Source organism: Nyctereutes procyonoides, unplaced genomic scaffold (assembly GCF_905146905.1).
Source record: "Nyctereutes procyonoides isolate TBG_1078 unplaced genomic scaffold, NYPRO_anot_genome, whole genome shotgun sequence".
Classification (NCBI taxonomy): Eukaryota; Metazoa; Chordata; class Mammalia; order Carnivora; family Canidae; genus Nyctereutes; species Nyctereutes procyonoides.
In genome coordinates, this window is record NW_026575034.1 from 440,112 (window position 1) to 463,668 (window position 23,557).

The 23,557-nt window shown below is 65.8% G+C and overlaps 1 protein-coding gene across 9 annotated transcripts; it reads right to left on the reverse strand.

The window, feature by feature from the left end:
- Positions 1-97: 97 nt before the first annotated feature.
- Positions 98-23,211, reverse strand: STX3 (syntaxin 3). Of its 9 annotated transcripts, none has more exons than XR_008663446.1 (12): positions 23,047-23,211; positions 12,995-13,078; positions 11,599-11,698; positions 10,476-10,550; positions 10,023-10,090; positions 9,568-9,676; positions 9,188-9,261; positions 8,926-9,060; positions 7,958-8,068; positions 6,905-7,574; positions 2,192-6,805; positions 98-1,672 (listed from the first exon to the last, which is right to left on the reverse strand). XR_008663446.1 is itself a non-coding variant. In XM_055317803.1 (10 exons), exons 1-10 carry the CDS (start codon positions 23,074-23,076, stop codon positions 6,722-6,724), a joined length of 870 nt encoding a protein of 289 aa, XP_055173778.1. In that variant the 5' UTR covers positions 23,077-23,211; the 3' UTR covers positions 1,884-6,721. The 9 variants fall into 9 exon arrangements, 1 of the variants encoding a protein (XP_055173778.1); XR_008663447.1 differs by having other exon boundaries at positions 2,192-4,553; positions 6,692-7,574; XR_008663443.1 differs by lacking the exons at positions 6,905-7,574; positions 7,958-8,068 and adding an exon at positions 8,149-8,259 and having other exon boundaries at positions 2,192-4,622; positions 5,096-6,805.
- Between the last annotated feature and the right edge of the window lie 346 nt (positions 23,212-23,557).

The following is a 23,557-nucleotide window of genomic DNA, read 5'->3' on the forward strand; positions in this document are numbered from 1 at the left end:
TTCGCGGTATTTACTAGATAACAGGTTTTTGGAAAAGCAAAAAAACAACAGTGGTACATACGTGGATTGACTGAACAGATATTTATTTATGCCCAGCTAGCCATCTCTCACTCTTGGAAGGCGGGGTGGGGGTGGGGGTGGGGGGTGTTGAACAGTATGATGAGGAATACACTCTTGCTTTTTAATACAGGAGCTGGTAAGCAAACGTCGAAGTTGCCTGGCCTTTCCTAGGTCTGAAGTGCTCTGAGGAGGGCGAGTGTTTGGCCCTCCCTCTGTCCCTGCACGGCGCAGTACAGTGCGGTGTGCCCCCCGACGCCCAGCCACCTGCTGGATGGACGAGGGCCCCGTGGCCCCACCCTCCTGTCTGCCTTCAACAAAGTTTCTCTCTTCCAGAGCTCCCCAGCAGTTTTCTAGCCCCTATTCGAACTAAAAGAAATACAAATGGATAGAAGTAGTGAACCATTTGCTTTTTGAAAGTGGGTAGAAAACAGCACAGACTGGCAAGGTCAGCTTTTTTTTATCCCACTTTCTTAAAAAGCTGTCCGGCAAAGAATTCACTTTCCAAAGTACACGTATAACAGTTGTACGTGGTGGTTTTTAATACATTTTTAGTGAACCTCTAGTACCATAATTACTAGATTGCATTAGAAGACATCTGAACCTTCACCTGGGGCCAGTGTCGGGGACAGTTTTACACACACGTCGCCGGCCAGCAACATCCGTTCCCGCTGGCCGCATGACTCAGAAGAAACAATGCGAGCGGTAGCCTCCTGCCATCTTTGTGACCTGACCTCGCTGTCACGGTTCACGGAGCTTGGTGCGGATGATCTCTGGGAGTTCAGCCGTGGGGTCAACCTGGTTCTTTTGTTTGGAGTCCACGTTCTTACTGAGCCACAATCCCGAGCCAACCAATCTCTGCAGAGTGAGACCCTATCAGCTCCACCGTGTGTCACGGTAACGGGAGGCCTGCGGTGTCTGTGCGTGTCCGTGAGCCCTCCCCCAGGTATTTGCACACAGCCTCTGAGACCAGCAACCCATTTACCACTGATGCCTCATAGGGTTTAAACCCATGGACTCTTCCATGAGCAGAAATAAGAGCTGAATTACAGGTAATTAAGTCAACATAACGTGAGCACCTGCAAGTGGCAGGCGCTGTGCTAAGCACTGGGGACGCTGCCCTGAGCAAGACCTGCATGGTGCCTATGGTTAGAGCATCTTCACTTTGGACTATTAGGCCCTGAAGAAGGAAGTGGATGGAAGGCTGGTGGGAGTTGAGTCCTAAGGAACCTGAAGGGCAGATGTAACAAGTGCCTGGTGTTGACCAAGGAGGAAATGAGCAGCTGCTGAGGAGCTGGCTGTGCTCCAGGACCGGCCTGGCTGCTGTTTGCCCAACAGGCGCCTATCCTCTACCCGCAGCCCCTCCCTGACCCTGACCCTGACCCTGGCCCCGCCTTCCGAAGCAGCCACAGTGGTTCCCTGTGCCCCCCACCCTGTCCTGTCCTGTCCTGTCTGCCTTTGCATGACTTTTCCTAGGTGGTTGATGGACGCCCCGTGTCGTGGATTTCTTAATGGGAAGAGGAGTAGCTGTTGAGGAATCTGCAGTGGAGAAGTGATGGCACCACGGAAGCGCAAGGAGGATTAAAGATGCCGGCCGAGGCTCCATCGCTGAGGACTACAGGAGACAGCGGAGAAGGAGAAAACCACAGATTACATAACCGGACGTTGGAGGCCAGGATCGCGTCCTTCCTCTGCAGGGCCGTGAGCCTGCACTCCCTTGTCCTAGCTCCTAGCCCTCCCAGGGGGAAAGCCCATTTACTCCGGGTTTACTGGCTACTGGCTGGCGCTCTCCTACGGGCTCAGCGTGCTTCTAATGCCAGAACTAATTCTCTCTTGGCCTCTCCCAGACGCCACAGCCCAAATTTTGCTGCAGGAAATCAGCAACAAATTGACGTCCTTCTACGAAGCATTCTAAATAGCCTTGTGCTCCCAGCACTGCCACCTCCTGCCTCCCGTCCACTGCCAACTCATTATTCGCCCATTTCTATGAAACCCTGTAGTTTTCTCCAGCCTTTATTCTTGCACCTAATACCACCCAAATCCGGGGCAACCAGGGACAAACAGCGAGTGCCCTATGGACATCAGAGTTTCAAGTAGGTGAACGGGGATCTGACCCTCCCCACAGCCGGCTCACCTTTTTTAGGCAAATATGCCCCCAATGGTAGAAGCTAAGATGATCGCAAGGATAATGCAGCAGATCATGATCATGATCTTCTTCTGCTCGTCCAGACAAGGAAAGAAAAAGCACGTGAGAAGCAGCATCACCGTGCAGAGTTGCAAGGGAAGGAAGACAAAAGTGGATCTAGACACGGGGGAGGATGTGAAGGGAAAGGGACATGGATCTGGCTTCTAGAACCCGGGATGTTCAGGCGAGAGGTTCAAAATTGGATCAACAGCAATCTCGGAGGATGTGTAGTCTGCTCCGCCTTCTAGATCCCATCACATCGGCTTTCCCCTCTCCTGGAATCAATGCTCCCGACAAGTGAACCGAATTCTTGGGAGGAACACCGTAAGTCTGAAACTCAAATACACACTATTCTTTGAAAATTGAACCGTTCTCAAAAATTAGAACTTTGGTCCATCAGGTCTGGCACACGGTTAAAAAGGATCCTAACCCTTTTCCAAAACCTAAACAAAAACCACCACATGGTGGCACCCAACCACTGTTTTGCAGAGAAACGGAGCCAGAACTGTTTTTGCGATCAATATAAAGTCATTTATTTTTTAAATTATCAATAAAATAATCAAGTTTACATTTAAAAAAAATACAAATGACCAAAAAGCCTTCACTTGTATTCCACACTAAGCCCCAGGCCTCCACAAAGGCCTGTGACTAGAGCTTGGCTGCCCTTGTTGCTGGGGCCAGTCCACTGTCTGACTTCATAGCCATGGGCAAGAGGACATCCCCTTGGCTCTGTCTGAGTGCTGAGCAACGGTGGAGTGTGTGGCCTTTGCAAAGGAAGCCAAGCGGTAGGATTAGGTGCTGCTCACCCCATCCTAGGGAGTCAGAGCTGCCCTAAGTCAGGGAGACGGGCAGGGAGTCCAAGGGGCTCGCCCTGGGTCAGCAGAGCCACTCACCTGAAATCGTTTCCTGGCTGTTGCTTCCTCCGTGACAAGAACGGGGGAGACAAAACCTGTGAAGCTCATTAACCGGGTAACAGGATGAGCTACTCAGTAGTAGTCGCCAGTCTCCCCAACTGACTCTGCCCTGGAGACAGGACCATCCTGAAGGCACAGGATCAACCTCAAGCCGCTGTGGATGTTCTCAGGACAAGCCTCACCTACGCAGCAGCGGGGAGAGGTGCCAAGCCTGTCGCACCTGTCTGCTACGCAGAAAAACTTAACGGGATCAACGTAGTCCTCCCCCCAAAGATCTAGGACTGTTCCAGTCCCCATCTAGAAAACGAGGCTTCTCGATGACACGGGAAGATCCATTTCTACTAGGATCCATTTGCAGGTAAGCAAATGTCTCTTACCTAGTTTTTAGCCCTGCTCAAGTTTTTTTTTTTTTTTTTTTTTTTTTTTATTTTTGAGGTTCTAATAGTCTTCATTTCTAGTTTCCTACTTCCTGAGAGACACGGGCAAACATGAACATACATCTGACACACGTGATTATAACAATACATCTGGAATATACGAAATGAGTGACTGAACACTCGCACCAATCTGAGCGTTTCCAGAGCCCGAGGCTCCAGCACCTCGTCCCTGGCCCATGGCCCAATTTTAAGCCCCTGGGTTCTTCCGGCCTCAAGGCAGTGGCTTCACAAAGCATCAGTCCGATGAGAAGAGCCAGTTTCCAAGAGTCCGAGGGAAACAAGGCCCCTACCCTCAGCTTTTACAGATGGAAACCCCAGGCCGCCACGGCCCCTGGAGCCTCCCTGAGTAGACCTGAGCGACCACAGCGTAAAGGCTGAAGTTGGCCGCCAGGCTGAACATCTTCAAGGCGTAACTTAAGACCGAATTTCCCGAAAGTCAGCTTCTAAGACCAACGTGACATCTGCAGTCCCTCATATTTGCAAGACCCAGGGACAAGCAGCTGGGGGCCGAGACCTGCCAAGTAGAAGGCTCGCGTCCAGCCTTACTGTTGCCCCGCTCGGGAGAACCCCTTTGTGTTGTTTCGGACACCCCTGAAGAGATTCGTTGCAACGTCTGAGGGAACAGTCCGTGAGGTAGAAAACAGCCCCTCGGGGAGGTTGTGAGCGAGCTCTCCCCGGTGCAAGGGGTAACGTGCCACGTTCAGAGGGAAGAAGGGGAGCCGGGCGGTTCGCACTGTCCGGGAGAGAAGGTGCTCGGGAGCTGGCGGGGCAGGAGGAGGTGAGGAGAACTCGGGGCTGCATCAGGGAGGTTAGCTTCCTCCGGGGCCAGAGTGTTTGCTGGGTCAGGTCCAAGGACGGTTACAAGGAAGCAAAGGAACAGGTCCCACTCAGGAAGGCCCCTCGGACTCCGTTCCCATCTGAAGACGAGGGTGGCCACAGCAGGCTGGAGTGGATCAGGCTCTAAGGGAGGCAGGGGAGGGAGGAGCTCATCAGTGCGCAGGACGGCGGCGGAGGGCAACATTAGCAGGCCTAGGGGGTGGACAGGGAACATCACGTCACTGCAGGGAAAGGAGGGCAACCGAGAGGTCCACCCCACACCTGACATCCCGCAGACGCGACCCGGGGCTACACGTCGTACTGCGAAGAAACAAAGGCCATATTACGAGGGGATAAATCCCAGGGCCTCTGCTGGCCCTTCGCGGGCGCTGTGACGTTTCCTGGGAGGACACGCCGGGGAGGCACAGTCACCGCACGAGAACACCTGTTCTCTCTACGGGGCCCTCGGCAGCACCTTGCACATCGAGCTCCAGAGCTCGGGTCTTCTCCACCCCTCCCCTCCTCCCCGCTTCTCTAACACAGTGAAAAGAATAAAGAAAAGTTCAGGGGTCACCACGGCTGCTCGTCTTAGGAGCTGGGCCAGCTTGGGCAGGTTTCTTAGCCTCACTGAGCTCCAGAGTTTCCCATCCGAAAATGGGGACAGCGTTACCGCCCTAGAACAGCACCTGGCACACCACTGGGGAGTCCAAGGTGGGCTGTCTCCTCCCTCTCGGCCTCAGGCCATGTGGAGGGAGGGTCCAGGCCTGAGAGCGGCAGCCGTCCACCTTGACCACCTTGACCACCTTGACGGAGTGCACCGCCCTACACAGCCCAACGCTGCTCAGCGACGCAGCCTCCTGAGGGGCACGTAAGTCCGCAAAGACGTTAATTAGTCTCCTTATTTAAAGAAGGGATTCATCTACATTCTCGAGAAGAAGGGGATGTTTAGTGCTATGATTATCTGACTTGGAGACTCTGGTCACGTGGGAGGAGGTGGGAGGAAGAGACACACAGGAGCAAAAATAGAGAAGGCTCGGGTCTGGGCACCGCCGTGGCGGAGGTATGTGTCCAGCACCCATTACCTCAGCCACCTGCCCTCTCTGAGTTCCTAACATAAAGACAACACTGAAATGAGAAAAATACAGATTAGTCGTACCGTTAAGTATAGGAACCCAGTAATCCCCAAACTCCAACCTTGGGGAAGTATTAAATAATCGAGAGTATATTCACAATCTTGTGCTGAAAATCAGATTCACAAGGAGGCTGCGGTGCGTAGGATCTCTGAACGGAGCCTCAAACCACCGAGGATCTATCTGAACTCTGAAACAGGTCTGAGTGTGTGAGCGTGCCACGACGTTATCAGCAGTAACATCAAAAATGCTGTTCCCCTTTTCTGTGTTTGATAGGTTTTTGTTAATACCTGAGACGTCACGGGGGTGCGGACCGTGCCAGTAGTGAGACCATCCTGTCCTGCTGCTCCTCTGCACATGAAGCCCCGACTCAGGGCTCAGCTCTATTCTTTTCACCAGATTTTAAAGAAATCAATAGCCTAAATTTTAGAGTCCCTCTCCTTCACGGTTCTCGGGACTGCGTAGACCATAAACGGCTACGAGGTTTTACAGAGAGAGGCTACGGTGCGGAGAACTCTCCTAGGCCTACCGTTGCTGTGTGTTCACACCTGGCCCTGTGACTTGTCCATAAGATAAGGGTCACAGCAGTACGTCCTCCTTCAGGACAGTGTCCTGTGACTCAAGGACGTGTGTGCGAGCGTTCAGTGCAGGCCGTGGCACGACGCAACACTCCAGTGTTGGCTGCTCTAGCATTCGGCGTCCAGCCCGTCAGCCACAAGCAAGACCCTACTGCCCCCCAAGCCCCACTCCAAAGCTTTGTTTGTACTGGAAAGGATATGGAAAGCGAGGCCCGAAATCTGCGAAAGTCAGCAAGAACCCAGAAGACAGACCCCAGTCCAGGTCTAGAGTGTACCCATGAGGAACCTGAGTGCCCAGCAGAGGGAGTGAAGACGCGGCGCTCGGATGTGCCCGGCCGGGCAGCAGCGCAGCGTAAGACAAAGAGCCGGGGGGAGGCCCCAGGAGAGGAGCCAGCGGGAGCCGAGCCAGAAGAGGGTTTGGAGGACAGGAGACCGAGTCCGAGCAACGGAAAGTACGAGAGCGCTCAGCGTCCAAGGATGACCACGGGCGGGGACAGAAGGGCCGGGGGGATCTCAGGCCGAGTTCTCAAGGAGTTGCCAATCCAGAGTCCCCACGAACCTCCCATTTACTTACATTTCAGTGCAGCAGCCGCTCGGGCCACCATTACTTCAGCCCAACGGAAAGTCCAATAATCAACGCTAAAATGCCCAGCAACACCACTACTACCACAATGATAATTATCAATTTCTGGGGAGGATAAGAGAAAACAAACCATTGTTACAAACAACCAAAAAGCAGTTCGTCCAAAACCCGACCGCTCTCACCTCTACGCCGAAAGCCTCTTACCGACCCAAATAGGACTATAGCTCTATATAAAGACGTTCTATTACGATGTTTTATGTTTCTTAAGGACTTCCTGGCTAGCAAGGCCAGCAGGCGGAAATACGGAGCTTCTGCTGGCTCTTGTGTCACGTTGAGTCTTGCACATGTGGACAGGTAAGAAAGCAACTGTCTCGGGGTCTCCCGAGTAGCAACAGGCCAAGGTGTCAAGTGCCCGATTTTTCCTTTTCCAAGAAGTGGCCTATGTTTTCGAATAGTCCTAATTTCAGACTTCTGTCCCTCTCCCGTGAAGCACATGCCCGCCCGTCAGACCCAGTCCGCTGACTGGGGATCGGAAAGCATGACTGTGGTCCTGTCGTGAGCCAGCCTAGGTTCGCCAGGTAACAACTCCCCGGCTCCCTGGCTCCCCGGCTCCCTGCACAAGCAATAGGTAAAGTGGGAAGAAAGGAACTGAAGAACCAAAGTATCGGAACCCAGGAGAAGTGGTCAGAGAAGAACAAAGCACAAGCCACCAGAGCCGGCTTCCATGCGGGCAGAGAAACCCAGAGGTGCTCAAGCAACGGGGTCGCTGCAGGGGGGTGTCCCGTGAGGGGGAAGGAGCCTGATGCGCATCCCACCGCCTGGCTTACTGGGGGGCCCGGAGCCAACCAGCCTCCGCGCTCCACGGCCGGCCGGCCTGCCGCAGGTAGGAAGGACAGGTGTGGGGAAGAGGGGAGGGGTGTCAGGGTGGTGACAGCACGGGGGTCCACAGGGGAAGAGGAGGAACCGGCCTCTGAGGACCGGAGGGGGACCGGGAGGGGGGACCGGGAGGGGGGACGGGGGGGCCCTGAGCTCTGTCCGGGCGCGGCCTCCGCTGCACGAGGGGCTTCGAGGGTGGGTTCTTGGCGGGCGAGCGCGAGCCAGATCCATGCGGGGCTGGGGCTGGGGCTGGGGCTGGGGCTGGGGCTGGGGCTGGGGCTGGGGCTGGGCGGCCGGGGAGGCCGGGGAGGCCGGGCTCAGGGGCGCGGGTGGGAGGGACCGGCGGGGGCGCAGGCCCGGCTCCAGGGGCGGAGGGCTCACCCTCCGGGCTTCGCTCTGGTACTTGACGGCCTTCTTGGTGTCCGCCACGGCGCGCTCCACGAAGCCCACCGACTGGTCCATGTTGCTCTCGATGCGGTCGATCATGGCCCCCTTCCCCCCGCGCCGGCGACAGGCAGAGAGAGCAGAGCGAGCAGAGCGCGGTGAGCGGGGCGGGGCGGGGCGGGCCTCACCTTCCGGGCCTGGCCGCGGTACTTGACCGCCCGCTTGGTCTCCTCGCGCGCCTTCTCCACGTGCTCCGCCGTGTGCAGGACGTTCAGCTCTATGTTGTCCAGCATCTCCCCCTGCGGGCGGCGGGCGGGCCGGGGCGCTCGGGGGCTGCCGGGGGCGCTGCGGCCGCTCCCCGCGCCCAGCGGAGCCCACACACCCCCCCCCCCCCCGCCCGGGCCCTTCGGCCTGGCGGACCCCGCGGCGCCCCAGCCCTCCCCGGCGGCCGCCGCGCAGACACCGGCACTTACCGCCTCTCGACCCGCAAGCCCATTCCTCGGCGCGGCCGCGAGGGCAGGAAAGAGAAGACGGGGAGGGCGCAGCCGCTTAAGGGGCTCAGGGCCGGGCAGGGGGCGCCCGGAGCCTGGGGCGGGGCAGGGGCCGCTCGGGGTCGGGGCAGGGGCCCACGGGGGCGCAGGGCACCTGGGGCCCTGTGCAGCCGCCACCCCGCAGCCCGGGGACGAGCTAGGCCGGGCCGGGGCCTCGTACAGGCGCTAGGCCCGTTCCTCCAGGGCCCTCCGCCCCCGCCCCTACGCCACGAGGCCCAAAACGGGCGCGGCGCGGAGCGGCCGCAGGGACACGGGGAACCCCAACCTCCGGGGGGAGCTGTTGGCCGCGCAGGGTCAGCGTGGGGCGCCCCGGCAGCCCGTGCGCCCGCCCGTCGAGAGCCCCGCGTCGGGGGCGGCCCCTGGAGCCCCGGCCCGGCCCCGCCCGGCCCCGCCCGGCCCCGCCGCCGCGCCTACCTGGTTCTCCACGAGCATGGCGATGTCCACGAACATGTCGTGCAGCTCCTTGATGCTGCTCTCCAGCCGCACGATGTCCTTGTGCCGCCCCTCGATCTCGCTCAGCGCTTGCTTGGAGATCTGGGAGTCGATGATCTGGGCGGGGGAGGGGGGGGGGCGCCGTGAGCGCAGCCCGCAGAGTCCCCGCGGCCTCCCCCTCCCCTCCCCCTCCCCGGCCTCCCCTCCCCCCCCCCCCCCCGCGGCCCCGCGCCCCGACGCTCACCCCGGAGGTGAAGATGGCGGGGTTCCCGCTCTCCAGCATCTCCTCCAGCTCCTCGTCCGTGGTCTTCTTGCCCGCTTTGCCGTAAAGAGGCAGCGCTTCAGACACGCGGCCCAAGCGCGGCGAGGTCGCCCCAGGCCGTGCCCTTGGCCTCACCCCCAGCCCCCGCACCCCCGCACCCCTCCCCGCCCGCCACGGGGCCGGGCTCCTCGCAGCACCGCGCACCCCCGCAGGTCACAGGGGGCCTCGGCCGCCCAGGACCCGGAGGTCGCGAGGCCCCGCGTCGTCCTGGAGCCCCAGGGCCTGTCCGGCGCGGCTGTCGGGGGGCGAGGGGCGAGGGCGAGGGGCGCACGGCGGGCGGAGGCGCGGGGACTCGCACGTACTGATTTCGAGCTGCCGCTGGATCCTGCCCTTGCTGCGCTCGCGGAAGTCCACCTGGGCCTCGTTGTACCGGGTCATCACCTCCACGAACTTCCGGGACAGGACCGAGTGCTGCGGGACGAGCCGGGGCGCTGGGCGCGCTGCTCCGGGACCGGGACCCTCCCGCGGGCCCCGCGCCAGGGACAGCCCCGCCGCAGCCCCGAGCAAGCCCCGAGCAAGCCCCGAGCAAGCCCCGCGCCCCCAGGTCCCCCAGGTCCGCTCGGCCGCACCGCCTCCCCCCGCCGGGACCCACCGCCCAGGCCCGGCTCGCCCCGCCTCCTCCCTCCCGCACAGCCGGGGCCTCGTGGGGGCGGCCTCCCCCTACCCGCCGGCGGAGCCCTCCCCTCCCCTCCCCTCCCCTCCCCTCCCCTCCCCTCCACGGACGGACGCAGGGACGGGCAAGGCGCGGGCCCCTCACCTGCGACTTCCGGATGCGCAGGTCCGCGGACGACCGCACCTCGTCCTCCTCGATGTGCCGCTCCATACCTGCGGGCACGGCGGCTCACCTGCGCGGCCCAGGCGCGGCACACGGCGCCTGCGGCGCGGCCCCCCCCCACGCCCCCCCCCCCGGGCCTGCGCTGTCCCCACGCGGCCGCGGTGAGCCCCGCCGGTGCCCCCCGTCCCCCCCAACCCCCCAGGGCGGCAGGAGCGACCCGCGGGCCCCCGCGTCCCCGTGCCCAGGACCCGGCAGGGCTGTTCCAGGGCCAGGCTCAAGCCGAGTCGTCCCCGCAGGGGCAGGGGCAGGGGGGCAGGGGCAGGGCAGGCCCGGATCCCACCCTCTGTCCAGGACCCCGGGGGCAGGCCCCAAGCGCAGGCAGAGAGGGGGGCGGGTCACGGGGGTCTGGGGGCGACCGGGCCTCTGCCCCCTTACTCTTGAGCTTGTTCCGGACGTTGTTGGCTCTCTTCTTGATCTCGGCCGTGAGCTGCTCCAGGTCGTCCTTGGTTTCTGCGGCGACGGAGGCAGCGGGTCAGCGGGAGGCTCTGGGTCCCCGGTCCACGGAGGCCACGGGCCCCGCAGGCCGCCCACCCACAGCCGGGTCCACCCCCTGGCACCCCAGGAGCCACAGGTGTCAGGGGCACTGACCAGGCTCCAGGGCCCAGGCCTCAGCCTACAGGACCTGCAGGCCCCACACATCGGTCTCCATCAGGCTCGCCCAGGGGGGCAGCAAGGTCCCCAGGGCCACCCCATGGGCACAGCCTGGACGCCCCTCAGCAGAGGAAGGGGTAAGGGGGCTCTACTTCGCAGGACGGGCCCCGCCATCAGCAGGGTCTACACCATGGGATGGAGCCCACCATCAGCACATCTACACCACAGGATGGGGCCTGCCATCAGCAGGGTCTACACCACGGGATGGGGCCCGCCATCAGCAGGGTCTACACCACGGGATGGGGCCCACCATCAGCAGGGTCTACACCACAGGATGGGCCCCGCCATCAGCACGTCTACACCATGGGACGGGCCCACCATCAGCAGGGTCTACACCACGGGACAGCACCCCACCATCAGTACATCTATACACTGCAGGATGGGCCCTGCCATCAGCAGGGTCTACACCGCAGGACAGGCCCCACCATCAGCACGTCTATACTGCAGGATGAAGCCTGCCATCATCAGGGTCTACACCACAGGATGGGCCCCACCATCAGCATGTCTACACCGTGGGACTGGCCCCACCATCAGCAGGATGGGATCCTGCCACTTGCAACAAGGAGTGGACCCGCAGGGCACAGTGCAGGGGGAGCCAAGTCCGTCAGAGAAAGCCCAGAGCCTCTGACCTCATCCCTGCGTGGACTCCAGGAAACTGAGGCTCGGAGGGAGGACGGGAACACTCAAGGAGATAAAGCAGAGCAGGCGCCGGGCCGGGAGAGACCGAATCACAGGAGAGGAACTGAGGGGCCTGCAGGGGAGGAGGTGGGGGCGGGGGGCTGGGGGAGCGGCGTTAGGGGGTGCGTGAGGGCGCAGGGCCGCGGGCGAGGTGCGCCCCGACACTCACTGGGCTCGGGGATGGGGGCGGACAGGATGACGCTGTACAGCTTCTTGGCCTCGTCCACGTGCTCCGAGATCTTGTCGATGTTCAGCCGCGTGTCCTCGATCTGCAGGCACAGGGACGGGGCCTGGGGTCACGGGAGACACGGCCCGAGCCCGCGGGCCGCCCCCCATCCTGGAGAGTGGGGCCCCAGAACTAGGAGTCCTGGGTGCAGGGGGGCCTCCGCGGCACACACACCCCAGCCTCGGCCCACACCCACTCCAGGCCTGCTCAGCCAGGAGCCGACACCTGCCCCTGGGACGGCAGACGGCCAGGCCAGGGAGGACCCCAGGGAAGAGGGAGATCAGGAGGGGAGGACGGCGCAGAGGAGAGAGGGGGGAGAGCGTGTGAGTGTGCCTGCGGCTCAGGTCATGGTCTGGGTTCTGGGGTCAGCGCCCCCTCCCCGCCCGCTCCCAGGCCCCTGCTGCTCCCTCTTGCCTTGTCTCTGTCTCAAAGCCTTAAAGTGCCCTCAGGCAGCACGTGCCTCCGGGAGCAGCTCTTTACACAGCAGCGCCTTGCACCGACTCACTCAGGTGGCAATCCCGACCCCCCGCAGGTGGCACTCCCGACCCCCCACAGGTGGCAATGCTGACCCCCGGCAGGTGGCAATCCCGACCCCCCGCAGGTGGCACTCCCGACCCCCCACAGGTGGCAATGCTGACCCCCGGCAGGTGGCAATCCCGACCCCCTGCAGGTGGCAATGCTGACCCCCGGCAGGTGGCAATCCCGACCCCCCGCAGGTGGCACTCCCGACCCCCCACAGGTGGCAATGCTGACCCCCGGCAGGTGGCAATCCCGACCCCCTGCAGGTGGCAATGCTGACCCCCGGCAGGTGGCAATCCCGACCCCCCGCAGGTGGCACTCCCGACCCCCCGCAGGTGGCAATGCTGACCCCCGGCAGGTGGCAATCCCGACCCCCTGCAGGTGGCAATGCTGACCCCCGGCAGGTGGCAATCCCGACCCCCCGCAGGTGGCACTCCCGACCCCCCGCAGGTGGCAATGCTGACCCCCGGCAGGTGGCAATCCCGACTCCCTGCAGGTGGCAATGCTGACCCCCGGCAGGTGGCAATCCCGACCCCCCGCAGGTGGCACTCCCGACCCCCCGCAGGTGGCAATCCCGACCCCCCGCAGGTGGCACTCCCGACCCCCTGCAGGTGGCAATGCTGACCCCCAGCAGGTGGCAATCCCGACCCCCCCACAGGTGGCACTCCCGACCCCCAGCAGCTCCCCGAGAGGACGCCAGGGGGCTCGTTGGTGCGGCCACACCGCCAAGGCCCCGTGCTGCCCTTGGAGGAGCCCAGGGTCACAACCGCTGTCGCACCCCCAGGGAGAAGGCCCCGCAGGCCCCGGGCGGGTCACCCACCTCGGCGAAGAACTCATCCATGAAGGCCGTGTTGTCCACAGCGATCTCCACCTCCTCCGCATCGTCGTCCTGCGTCAGCTGCTCCTGTGAGACACAGAGAGGTGAGGCTCAGCGCCAGGACACTCACGGGGAGGGGGGGGAGGGGGCCCATGCATCTGATGGGGGCAGGCGCTCACGGGGAGTGGGGGGCGTCCCCACGGGCACCTGCACGTCACCCCCAGTGCAGCTCCGTGGTGCGTGGGCCCCCCCCATGCTGGACACCATCCCCCCACGCTGGGCCCCCCCACACTATGCACCCCACCCCTGCACAGCCTCCTGATGGGGGCGCCGACCCCCGGGGCCTGGCCTGTACCTGAGCGCCCCAGGGAGCCCGCAGGCCGCATGCGGTGAGAGCCCGGGGTCCCTAGCGCAGGGTTAGGGTCCAGGCCCCACCAAGGGCCGGGACCTCCACTAGCCCCCCAGCAGCCCCGCCCGCCCACAGCGGCCTCCCGGCACGGCCGAGCACCACCTGCACCCAAAGGGCCTGAGGCCGCTGCTCCTGGACAAGGAGGGAGGCGCAGCCCGCCCGGCCCACCCGGGCTCCTGATGGCACCGCCCGCCCCGCCAAGCCACAGGAGGGCTCTGGGGGAGGCGCGTCCTGCCCTGCCCGCGCCCGGCCCCCTCGCCCGGGGCTGGGTCACGGCTGGGTCTCGGGGTGCAGGCCCAGCGGCCAGTGCCCGCCCTGCCTCCTGCGCCTTCGGGGGCCTCTGCGCCGGGGCTGGCGCCTCAGGCTCGGATGCCAGCAGGGCCTGGCACCTTCCCAGATGACGCCCTTCCTGGGAATTCTCTCGGAAAGCTGACGCTCTGCGGACACCTGGGGAGTCCGCTCCGATTGCTCCCCCCAGGATCTGGTTCCCTGGCCTGTCTGGAAACTTCTGCAGCCCAGGCTAACAGCCGCATTCAGAATGGGTGTTTTTTTTTTTTTTTTTGGTCATTTCAGCTGTTTTTAAATTTAAATTCAATTTGCCAACGTAGAGCGTAACACCCAGAGCTCATCCCATCACGTGCCCCCCCAGTGCCGCCCCCATCGCCCCATCCCGCGACCCTCAGCGAGGCCAAGGCTGCAGCCCCTGAAACCACCTTCCTCTGTTCACCTCCTCGGGTTCAACGTCCCAAAGCCTGAGGGTGCTTGGAGGCCACGGGGGTCCAACTAAGATCACTTGTCGCCCGGGGCCCGCGGCTGCGGAGCACTGACCACGTGCTGCACAGGCAGGAGGAAGGCGAGCAGCCAGCAGGACGGGAAACCGGCCTCCCCGGAGGCTGCGGCCCCGATTCCCCAGCAGCCCCCGAAGCTGCGGCGAGGTGCTCCCTCCATAACCGTCGTCCACGCGCGGGCCCGGGCCCGGTGGCAGCCTCCAGGGCCCCACCTTCCCCCAGGAAGGACCTACCTCTCCCGCCTCGCTGGAAAACAAGGCCCAGCCTCCTGGGGGGGGGGGGGCGGCTCAGCGAGTACTTGTGGACTGTCCTGGGCAGAGGCCTCCTAGAGACGCGCCCCAACGAGACGGCCCGTGGTCAGGCGAGCTGTTAGTGGGATGGGGCTGCCCTCCTGGATGGGCCGAGGAAGTTTCTGGAAGCTGAGCACACTTGTGCCCTGGGGCAGGGGGCCAGGCACTAGGTCTCCGTCACGACATAAATATCGGAGGCCCGTGGACTCTGTGTAAGGATCGTGCACGCCCGCGAGGCCGCCCCCGCGTGGGACAGTATCCAGCGGGGCAGCCCGCCCCTCGTCCGGGGAGAGATCGTGGGAACCGGAGGAGAGAAGTCTCTGGAAACCCCCCACCTAGGCCTGCAGCGGGTCGTCGCCACGGGCTGGGACACCTCAACAGGGGTCTCCGCTCTGAGGCTCTGACGTGTAAGTGGTGGCGACCTACGCGCCGGCCGATCGCACGCCAGGCTCCCCGTCACCTCGCGGCAAAGACGAGGGGTCCCCAGGGGTGAGCTCCCCTCGCCCGAGGAAGGCCTCACGCGGAGCCAGGACCGCGAGGCTCCATCAGCAGGCCCACGCCGCCGGGCCACCGGGCCACCGGGCTGCGTCTCTGAGCCCCGACTTCCCTGCCTGCCCAGTGGGAACGAGGGCGCCCCCGGGCCTGGGGCGCACCAATCGGATCTCTAAGGCCCCAGCACTACTCGCCCGGCGCGGCCCAGGAGGCGCAGCCCCTTCTCTATGAGGGTCGGGTGCGCCCAGGGTCTCCCACCTGGAGAGGCGCACGGCCAAGGGACAGACGGACGCGGCGCAGATCGCGACTCCAGGGCCCCATCCCGCCTCCCCCGCGGCGTTGATCCCACGGCTGCGCCGCTTCAGAAAAAGTAAAGTAACGTCAACGACAGGCAGCGAGCTCGGTCCCATCGGTCCCAGGGCGGGACCCGAGGGAGGCCGTCATCACGGGCTGGGCGGCGGGACTCCCACTGGCTTCTCCGCGGGGGGACTAACTGGTCTCAGGGAGACCCCGGTCCCTCCCGACACAGCCAGACTGTCCTGGCCGGGCCGTGGGGACGACCCGGCGGGAGCCCAGACAAGGCCTTCAGCATCGTTATCGGGGCATCAAGGCGTGTGGTGGCCGAGCTGCGACCCACGAGCCGCACCACTTCCTTCCCTTCCCAGGCTCCTGCTGCCTCCCCGGCCTCGGGGCCCCCGAGGGAGCCAGAGCCCCCGGCGTCGCCCACCCTCCTGCCGAAGCTGCCCCGCAGGCCCGTGGGGACAGTGGGGTGACGTCCCGCACGGTGGGGACGCGCAGGCCCGAGCTGTGTCTGCACCACCCGCACTGCCAACGTCGGGTCCCCTCCACTGGCTTCCTCGATGAAACCTCCCGCCCAGGGAAGTGGCCCCACACGCCGCTGCTTGCCCGGGTGTCACTGTGCCCCTGCCTGTTTCCTGGGGCCGGGCCAGCCGGGGCTGTGTCCCAGGGCACCACCCCCCAGCGGCCTCCCTGGGCGCCAGGACAGGGGCGCCTTCCTGAGCCTAGGGGATGGGGGGCGGTCCCCGAAGTGGGGCGAGGCCTTCCCCAGGACCCTGGGCCGTGCCTCGGGAGCCCCGAAGCCCTGGGACCAAGGCGGGTGCAAGGGCCCCTTTCAGTCCCGCGGCTTCCCTGTTCTCTGCTGGACGCCGGGCGCTGGATGTGACAGTTCCTCTGAGGGAAAGTCCCCTTGTCGAAAGAGCAGCGAAGGAAGGAGGAAGTGAGCAGCCGGCCAGCGGCACTTGAGGCTGTGGCTCCCTGCGGCCGCACCCGGCCAGCACCTAGACTGGGCAGCCCGGGGAAGGCAGGTGTGCCCGGGGAAGGCAGGTGTGCCCGGGGAAGGCAGGTGTGCCCGGGGAAGGCAGGTGTGCCCGGGGAGGCAGGTGTGCCCGGGGAGGCAGGTGTGCCCCGGGGAGGCAGGTGCCCGGGGAGGCAGGTGTGCCCGGGGAGGCAGGTGTGCCCCGGGGAGGCAGGTGTGCCCGGGGAGGCAGGTGTGCCCGGGGAGGCAGGTGTGCCCGGGGAGGCAGGTGTGCCCGGGGAGGCAGGTGTGCCTGGGGAGGCAGGTGTGCCCTGGGGAAGGCAGGTGTGCCCCGGGGAGGCAGGTGTGCCCCGGGGAGGCAGGTGTGCCCGGGGAGGCAGGTGTGCCCGGGGAGGCAGGTGTGCCCGGGGAGGCAGGTGTGCCCGGGGAGGCAGGTGTGCCCTGGGGAGGCAGGTGTGCCCGGGGAGGCAGGTGTGCCCCGGGGAGGCAGGTGTGCCCCGGGGAGGCAGGTGTGCCCGGGGAGGCAGGTGTGCCTGGGGAGGCAGGTGTGCCTGGGGAGGCAGGTGTGCCCCGGGGAGGCAGGTGTGCCCGGGGAGGCAGGTGTGCCCGGGGAAGGCAGGTGTGCCCTGGGGAGGAGCAGGTGTGCCCGGGGAAGGCAGGTGTGCCCGGGGAGGCAGGTGTGCCTGGGGAGGCAGGTGTGCCCCGGGGAGGCAGGTGTGCCCGGGGAGGCAGGTGTGCCCGGGGGACACAGGCCGCACAGGATCCCTACCCGACGCTGCACCCTCGCTGTGCTTCGCTGACAAACCGCAGAGGAAACAAAAGGCGGCGGCGGGTCAGCTCGAGGATGGGGCTGCCGCAAGGACCACCCACGTCGCAGCAGCGACACTTGGGAGCCGAGGCCCCCGGAGTCACCATTCCCGTCCCGGCCACGCGTGCCAGGCCTCGGAGGGCAGGGGCTGTGGGCCGTGGGGCGCTGGGGACGCATCGGGGTGAGGGACACACTCAGCGGGCGGGCGGCTCCTTGACTGGCCGCGACCCCTTAACACCCGCGCCCTCGGGGCACAGGCAGGGCCCAGGCTGGTGCGCCGCGTCCTGTCCGGGCAGTGCTGCCCGTGGGAGTGAGTGCACAGGCCTCCTCGCACCAGGGTGGCTCCTGGGAACTCACTCGGGACGGCGCGGGACGCTCCCGTGTCCCTGCCGAGCAGGGGCCTGTGCACCCCCGGCACTAGCACCGCCGCTGCTCTCGAGGGCCGTGCGCACACGCCGACGCACGCACACACAGGCCCACACGCACCTGCGAGGCCAAGCCGGCCTCCTGGGAGATGGACGCCTCCCTCCTCACGACCCCCCTGGGGGCAGCGGTTTCCCCGATACACAGGCCCCCCCTCCGTAGGGCTGGGAGGGGGCCACGGGGCGGTCCTCGTGGGGACGGCAGGTGCCCCACAGTACACCGCAACGGAGCGCATTAATTTGAATGAAGACATTTTTCCGGAATGTGTACTTGAGTAAGGCTGCCTCTGCAGGGGGCTTCTGCCGCCGTCGGCAAACTCGGAGATTTACTCTTATTATCATCCTAAATATTCTGCCATCCCCTTTTTGGGTTTCTCTCTTAACCTGACAATTATTTAGAAAGAGGTTTCAAATTTCCAAAGTCGGGGGGGCAGGGGCCGGGGGGCTCAGCGATTTAGCGCCGCCTTCAGCCCAGGGCGTGACCCCGGGGTCCCGAGATCGAGTCCTGCATCTGGGCTCCCTGCATGGAGCCTGTTTCTCTCCCTCTGCCTGGGTCTCTGCCTCTCTCTGGGTCTCTCATGAATAAATAACATCAATGAATGAATGAATGAATGAATGAATGAATGAATGAATGATGAATGAGAAAGAAAGAAAGAAAGAAAGAAAGAAGAAGAACAAAGAAAAAAAGAAGAAAGAAAAGAAAAGAAAAAAGAAAGAAAAGAAAAAATTTCCAAAGCGGGTGAGCCCAAGAAAGAAAGAAAGAAAAGAAAAAATTCCCAAAGCGGGCGAGCCCAGGGTGGAAATCACCGAATTCTGGTCTTGGTAGGTTTGTTTTTTTTTTTTTTTTCTGGTGTTGGTAGTTTTATGACGCCATCAGCAGGGCCCGTGACCACGGGACTTCGCCTTCTGCGCAGTCCCACGTTCTCCCCACGTCTTCGGCCCGGGCCAGTGTTTTCTGACCTTCTGCCGTGTCTGAAAAGATCCCGCATCCCGCCCGTTTGGCCGCAAGAACCGCAGTTTCGTCCCGGGCTGGGGTCGCTCCCCGGGCCTGCTCCTCGGGACGAGCCAGGGCTGCAGGAAGGCTCAGGGAGAAGGGACGCGTCGGCCTGGAGGGAGCCCGGGGCACGGCTCCGGAACACGCCGCGCCTCACCCCCGGGGCTGCGGGACGAGGCCGCGGGCGCACGAGGGCCTGGCCGGGACCTTGCACGGGATGCCCACGGGATGCCCACGGGATGCCCACGGGGCGGCCACGGGGAGGTGCCCTCTGCCCTGCACCAAGGGGCGCTGGCCACACCCGGAGCACGTGGGCCTTCTCACGCAGCCGATGCGACGGCCAGGACCAGGAAGACGGTCTAGCTGGGTGGTGGTGGTGGTTTTGTTTTTTTTTTTTTTTAAGATTCTACTTTTAAGTCATCTCCACACCCAGCGTGAGGCTCGAACTCACGGCCCTGAGATCCAGAGTCGTGGGCTCCAGACAGCGGCCGGCCGGCGCCCCGAGCATCGCCCAAAGACCACAGGATCGGGGGACAGGGTCCCAGTCACGGGGTGACGGAAACCCCAGCGGCCCCACGGGGAGGGGCGCACGTGGACAGCAGCTCCGGAGGCGGCGGGCGTGGAGGACGGGCGGGAGGACGCGGGAGGGGGAGGGCAGACGGCAGCGTGACCCCAGCAGGCGTCCCCCCCCACATACAGGAACAAAAATAACCCTAATCCCCTCTCTGGTCTGGTCGCAGCGCTCTCCCTCCTGGCGTCTGCAGATGAGCCCGTAATCCCCGCTCGCTCCCCGTGGCCTCCGGCTGCTGCAGGGGGGCGCCCCCCCATCTCGCCCCCCACCCCCCTGCACACTCTCAAAGGAGAAGTTCTCAGGCTGCATCTCAGCCAAGAGCTTCTCAAACCAGGATGTGGACGTGCGGTCGTGACCCAAGCACCTGCGGCCCCGTGGCGCCAAGCTTCAAAGGGGAAGCACAGGGGCGCCGGGGCCCGGGGTGGAGCGGCCCAGGGCGTGGCCCGGGGTCCCGGATCCAGTCCTGAGTCGGGGTCCCCGCGGGGAGCCTGCTCCTCCCTCAGCCGGGGTCTCTGCCTCTCTCTCTGGGTCTCTCAGGAATAAATAAAATCTTTAAAAAAATAAACAATTACTAAGAACATGGGGAAGTGCAGCGCCGTGTTTCAGGGGTACCCTGCGGCCCTCATCAGCGGGCGCCGCTCCCACAGACACCCAGACACGCAGCAGGACACCGAGGAGCCCTCCGGGATGCACACGCGAGATGGGAGACGACAACGAGCCGGTCTGCCTCGGAGACCCCGGGGTCCGCACCACTTGTCGCTACGGCCGGGCCGGGAGGCGGGTGTCCCCGAGGGACCTGCGGTCCCCCCCACGCCAGCTGCAGGCCCTGAGTCCTCGCCCCGACTCCCTCCGCTGCCGGCCTCTCTGCTGCCGCCGCCCGCCTCCGGCCGGGGCCTTCTGCAGCCGCGACCCCTTGCTCCACGCGGGGACCCTGTACCCTAACTGCGGCCCATGCACGTCCAGCGGGCAGAGGCCAGCGAGGCTGAGGAGGAGCCCTCCCGGCTCCTGGCGGCCCCCATGGGCGCGGGGAGCGCGGCACCCAGCAGGGGGCTAGGTCATGCAGGTCTCCCACGGGTCTCCCACGGGTGTCCCCGCGCAGCCTCCACCGCGAGATGCTAGGCTCCCGCTCTGCGTCCTGCACATCTCCCCGTCCGACTGTAACCCAAGAACCCTGGACCCCCCCCCCCCCGCCCCGGCCGGTGTCCCCCACAGGGCTCAGGAAGGGCAAGTGGCCCCGGACAGGAAGCGCATGAACTGGGGAGCCATCGCACGAGCCCCCGCGACCTGGGCTGGTGTGGGCCGTGTCCCCGTCCCTGGGCTCGGGCTGCGGCTGAGCCCCAGGATCACAGGGCAACAGAGGCGGCAGGGCTGGTGGCCGGCGGCTCACGCGGGGGACTCACGTGTCCAGGCCGGGTGATTATCTCGGGTCACCTCACTGAGCTCGCACCGTGGCCCACGGGGACGGACATGACCCACTTTACGGCTGCGACCCTGAGACGCAGGTCCCGGCCCCAGAGCCTCGCGGCGCCCGGCACGGGCTCACAGGTCGTGGGGTGAGCAGGGCCTCAAGTCCTGCCACGTGCCCCCCGCCCTCAAACGGCGCCCAGCGCCCCCCCAGGCTCGAGGCCCACAGCCCCCGCGGCCGCGCGGCCCGGGCAGCTCTGACTACCGAGGACGCCTCTGCAGAGTCCCTACGTCTGCCCGTGGACCTGGGGCCCTCGCACGTTCGGGGCGAAGCCCATCTGTCGGCACACGCGGCCCTCGGGTCACCCGGAGGCGGTCACCACCGCGCGCGGGGAGCCGGGTGTCCCGTGAACCAGCGGCCTCCGCTGCTGGAAGGGATGAGACGGGCCTGCGTGAAGGCCTCCCTCGCCGCGCAGGCTGGGCCGCGGGGTGGGCGACAGACCCAGGCCCACGCCAAGCCGAGCCACAGGCTTTGTGGGCGGAGGCCAGAGGGGCTGCTGGGGTGACGGAGCCTTCTTGTCTTACAAAAGAGGAACAGAGAGGCGGAGAGTCCGAGGACGACAGGGAACTCAGCTCTCCCGCTAGGGGACAGCCAGGACCCCCGCGGCCCGGCACTCCCGGGCCCCCCCCCCCACACCCACCCACCGGGGCACTGTCAGGTGTGCGCCTCCCCCGAGGTGCCGCTCCTTAACCCGGAAGGTAACAACAAGGTGCGGGGATGCACCGGGACTCGCGTGGCCTGGGCCAGGACCTCTGGAGTCAACCCTCTTGACCCCTTGTCGCCAGTGGGCCTGAGAAGGGCTGTGGGCTGACGCTCTGGATACGGACCAGGGAGTGTGTCCCCGAGCCTCCACCCAGCGTGGCTGCTCCATGGAGGGAGGGAGGGAGAGCTTCGCCCTCTGCCCGTCGGGCCCCCCGGGAGCGTTGTCGGGGTGGGCCGCGTGGAGCCCGCCCTGCGAGCTGCTGCAGCCCTCCTGCCCGCTGGGCTCCCTCTGGGCTCCCGCTGCCCCTTGCACTGGGTGGGGGCAGTGACACCCGCCTGCCGGTGACCAGGACGTGAGAGGCTCCGGCGGGGAAGAGTGAGTGGGCGCAGGGAGGCCCCCCACTCCCTGCAGCTGGGCCACGGCCTCTGCCTCGCCCCTGCACCCCACCTCCTCTGAAGACCCAGGCCCGGGCCCACAGCGCGAGAGGGGCCCGACGGCCTCACCCCACAGGCTCCCAGTCGACCCTTGTCCCTCACACGCGCGAGGCCTGCGTTTTTCCGGAGCTGCACAGCCCTGAGTGTGCCGCCGTCAATCCTGCCCGTGCCCTGCGCCCCACAGAGACCCGGAGGTGCCGAGGCTTCCAGGGCTCAGAGCCACACACCTCACAGGGGCTGGGACTTGGGCTCAGGGGTGCAGGGGTGGCTCCTGGGTGCAGCCCTGGGGAGGTCCAGCCGGGCTGGGCCTGTGCTTCCCACGAGGTCCCAAGGGGAGGGCGGCTTTGTACCCGGGAAAGGCACGGGGTCCCCGGGGCTCAGGCTGGGCCTGCCCCGCACGGTGCTCTCCTAATTACTGGCTGCGCGGGTCGGGCCTCAGAACCCAGGGTTCAACGATTCTCCCGCCCGTCCCATTATGTCACTCGGTCTCACAGCAGATCTCTAGGGCACGATCGTCCCCACAAGATAAGGAAACGGTCGCCCCAGAGGCTGAGCCGCCTGAGCCTTCAGGGCCGGCGCCCTCGGCCGGGGCGTCCCCCTGCGCATCCCCCCTGCGGGTCCCCCTGCGCATCCTCCTGCGGGTTCCCCTGCGGACCCCCTGCGCATCCCCCCTGCGGACAACCCCCCCTCCCCCCCGCCTCCCCGGACGAGGGAGACGTTCCTGATGACAGACTCGGCGGCGGGCCGGGCCCATCCCAGCGCGTGACCGGCTCTGGGCTCGGAGGTCACCGGCAGCTCGGCGGCCCCTGGGGGAGGGGCAGCGGGGGGGGAGGGGGAGGGGGCGAGGGAGGGGAGAGGCGCTCCTGGCCCGCGGGCAGGTGCAGGTGGGCGCGACCCCCGACCCCGCAGGGAGTCCGGCCCCGGAGCCGCTGGGGGAGGGGCAGCGGGGAGGGGGAGGGGGAGGGGGAGAGGGAGGCGCTCCCGGGCCCGGGAGGGCAGGTGGGCGCGACCCCCGACCCCCGCGGGTGGAGGGGGAGGGAAGTAGGCGCTCCCGGGCCCGGGCGGGCAGGTGGGCAGGTGGGCGTGACCCCTGACGCCGCGGGGAGTCCGGCCCGAGCTGCCGGGCGGGGGGAGGGTAGCCCCGTGGGGGGGAGGAGGCGCTCCCGGGCCGCGGCGGGCGGGTGAGCAGGTGGGCAGGTGGGCAGGTGGGCAGGTGGGCAGGTGGGCGCGACCCCGACCCCGCGGGGAGCCGGACCCAGCGGCCGGGGGCGGGGCGGGGCGGGGCGCGGGCCTCCGGGCAGTCGCGGCCCGGGCTGAGTCACCGGCACCTGACCCGGGCGGGGGGGGGGGCGGGGGGGGCGGCGGGGGCATCCCGGGCTCCGGGCCCCGCGCGGGGCACTCACGGCCTTGAGCTGCTCCAGCCGGTCCTTCATGCTGCCGCCGGGCGCCGGGAGGCAGGTGCGCGGCCCAGGTGCGCGGCCCAGGTGCGCGGCCGGAAGTGGCGGCGGCGGGAGGCGCGGGCGGAGGCCGAGCAGGAGCGTCCGAGGCCCGGGAGGCTCCGCCGCGCCGCCCCGCCCGCCCCCTCCCGCCCCCTCCCGCCCCGCCGGCGCCGCGCGCGCAAATCCGGCTCCGGGCGGCGGCGCACAGCGGATCCGCCCCGCGCCCGCCCCGCACCTGGGCCGCGCCCCGCCCGCCTTAAAGGGCCGGAGCCCGCCCCGCCCGGGAGGAGGGGAGGGGGAGGGGACGAGGGAGGGGAGGAGGGGGAGGGAGAGGAGGGGGAGGGCCGCGGGAGGAGGAGGGAGAGGAGGGGGAGGGCCGCGGGAGGGGGAGGGAGAGGAGGGGGAGGGCCGCGGGAGGGGAGGGAGGAGGGAGGGGGGAGGGGGAGGGGAGGAGGGAGGAGGGGGAGGGCCGCGG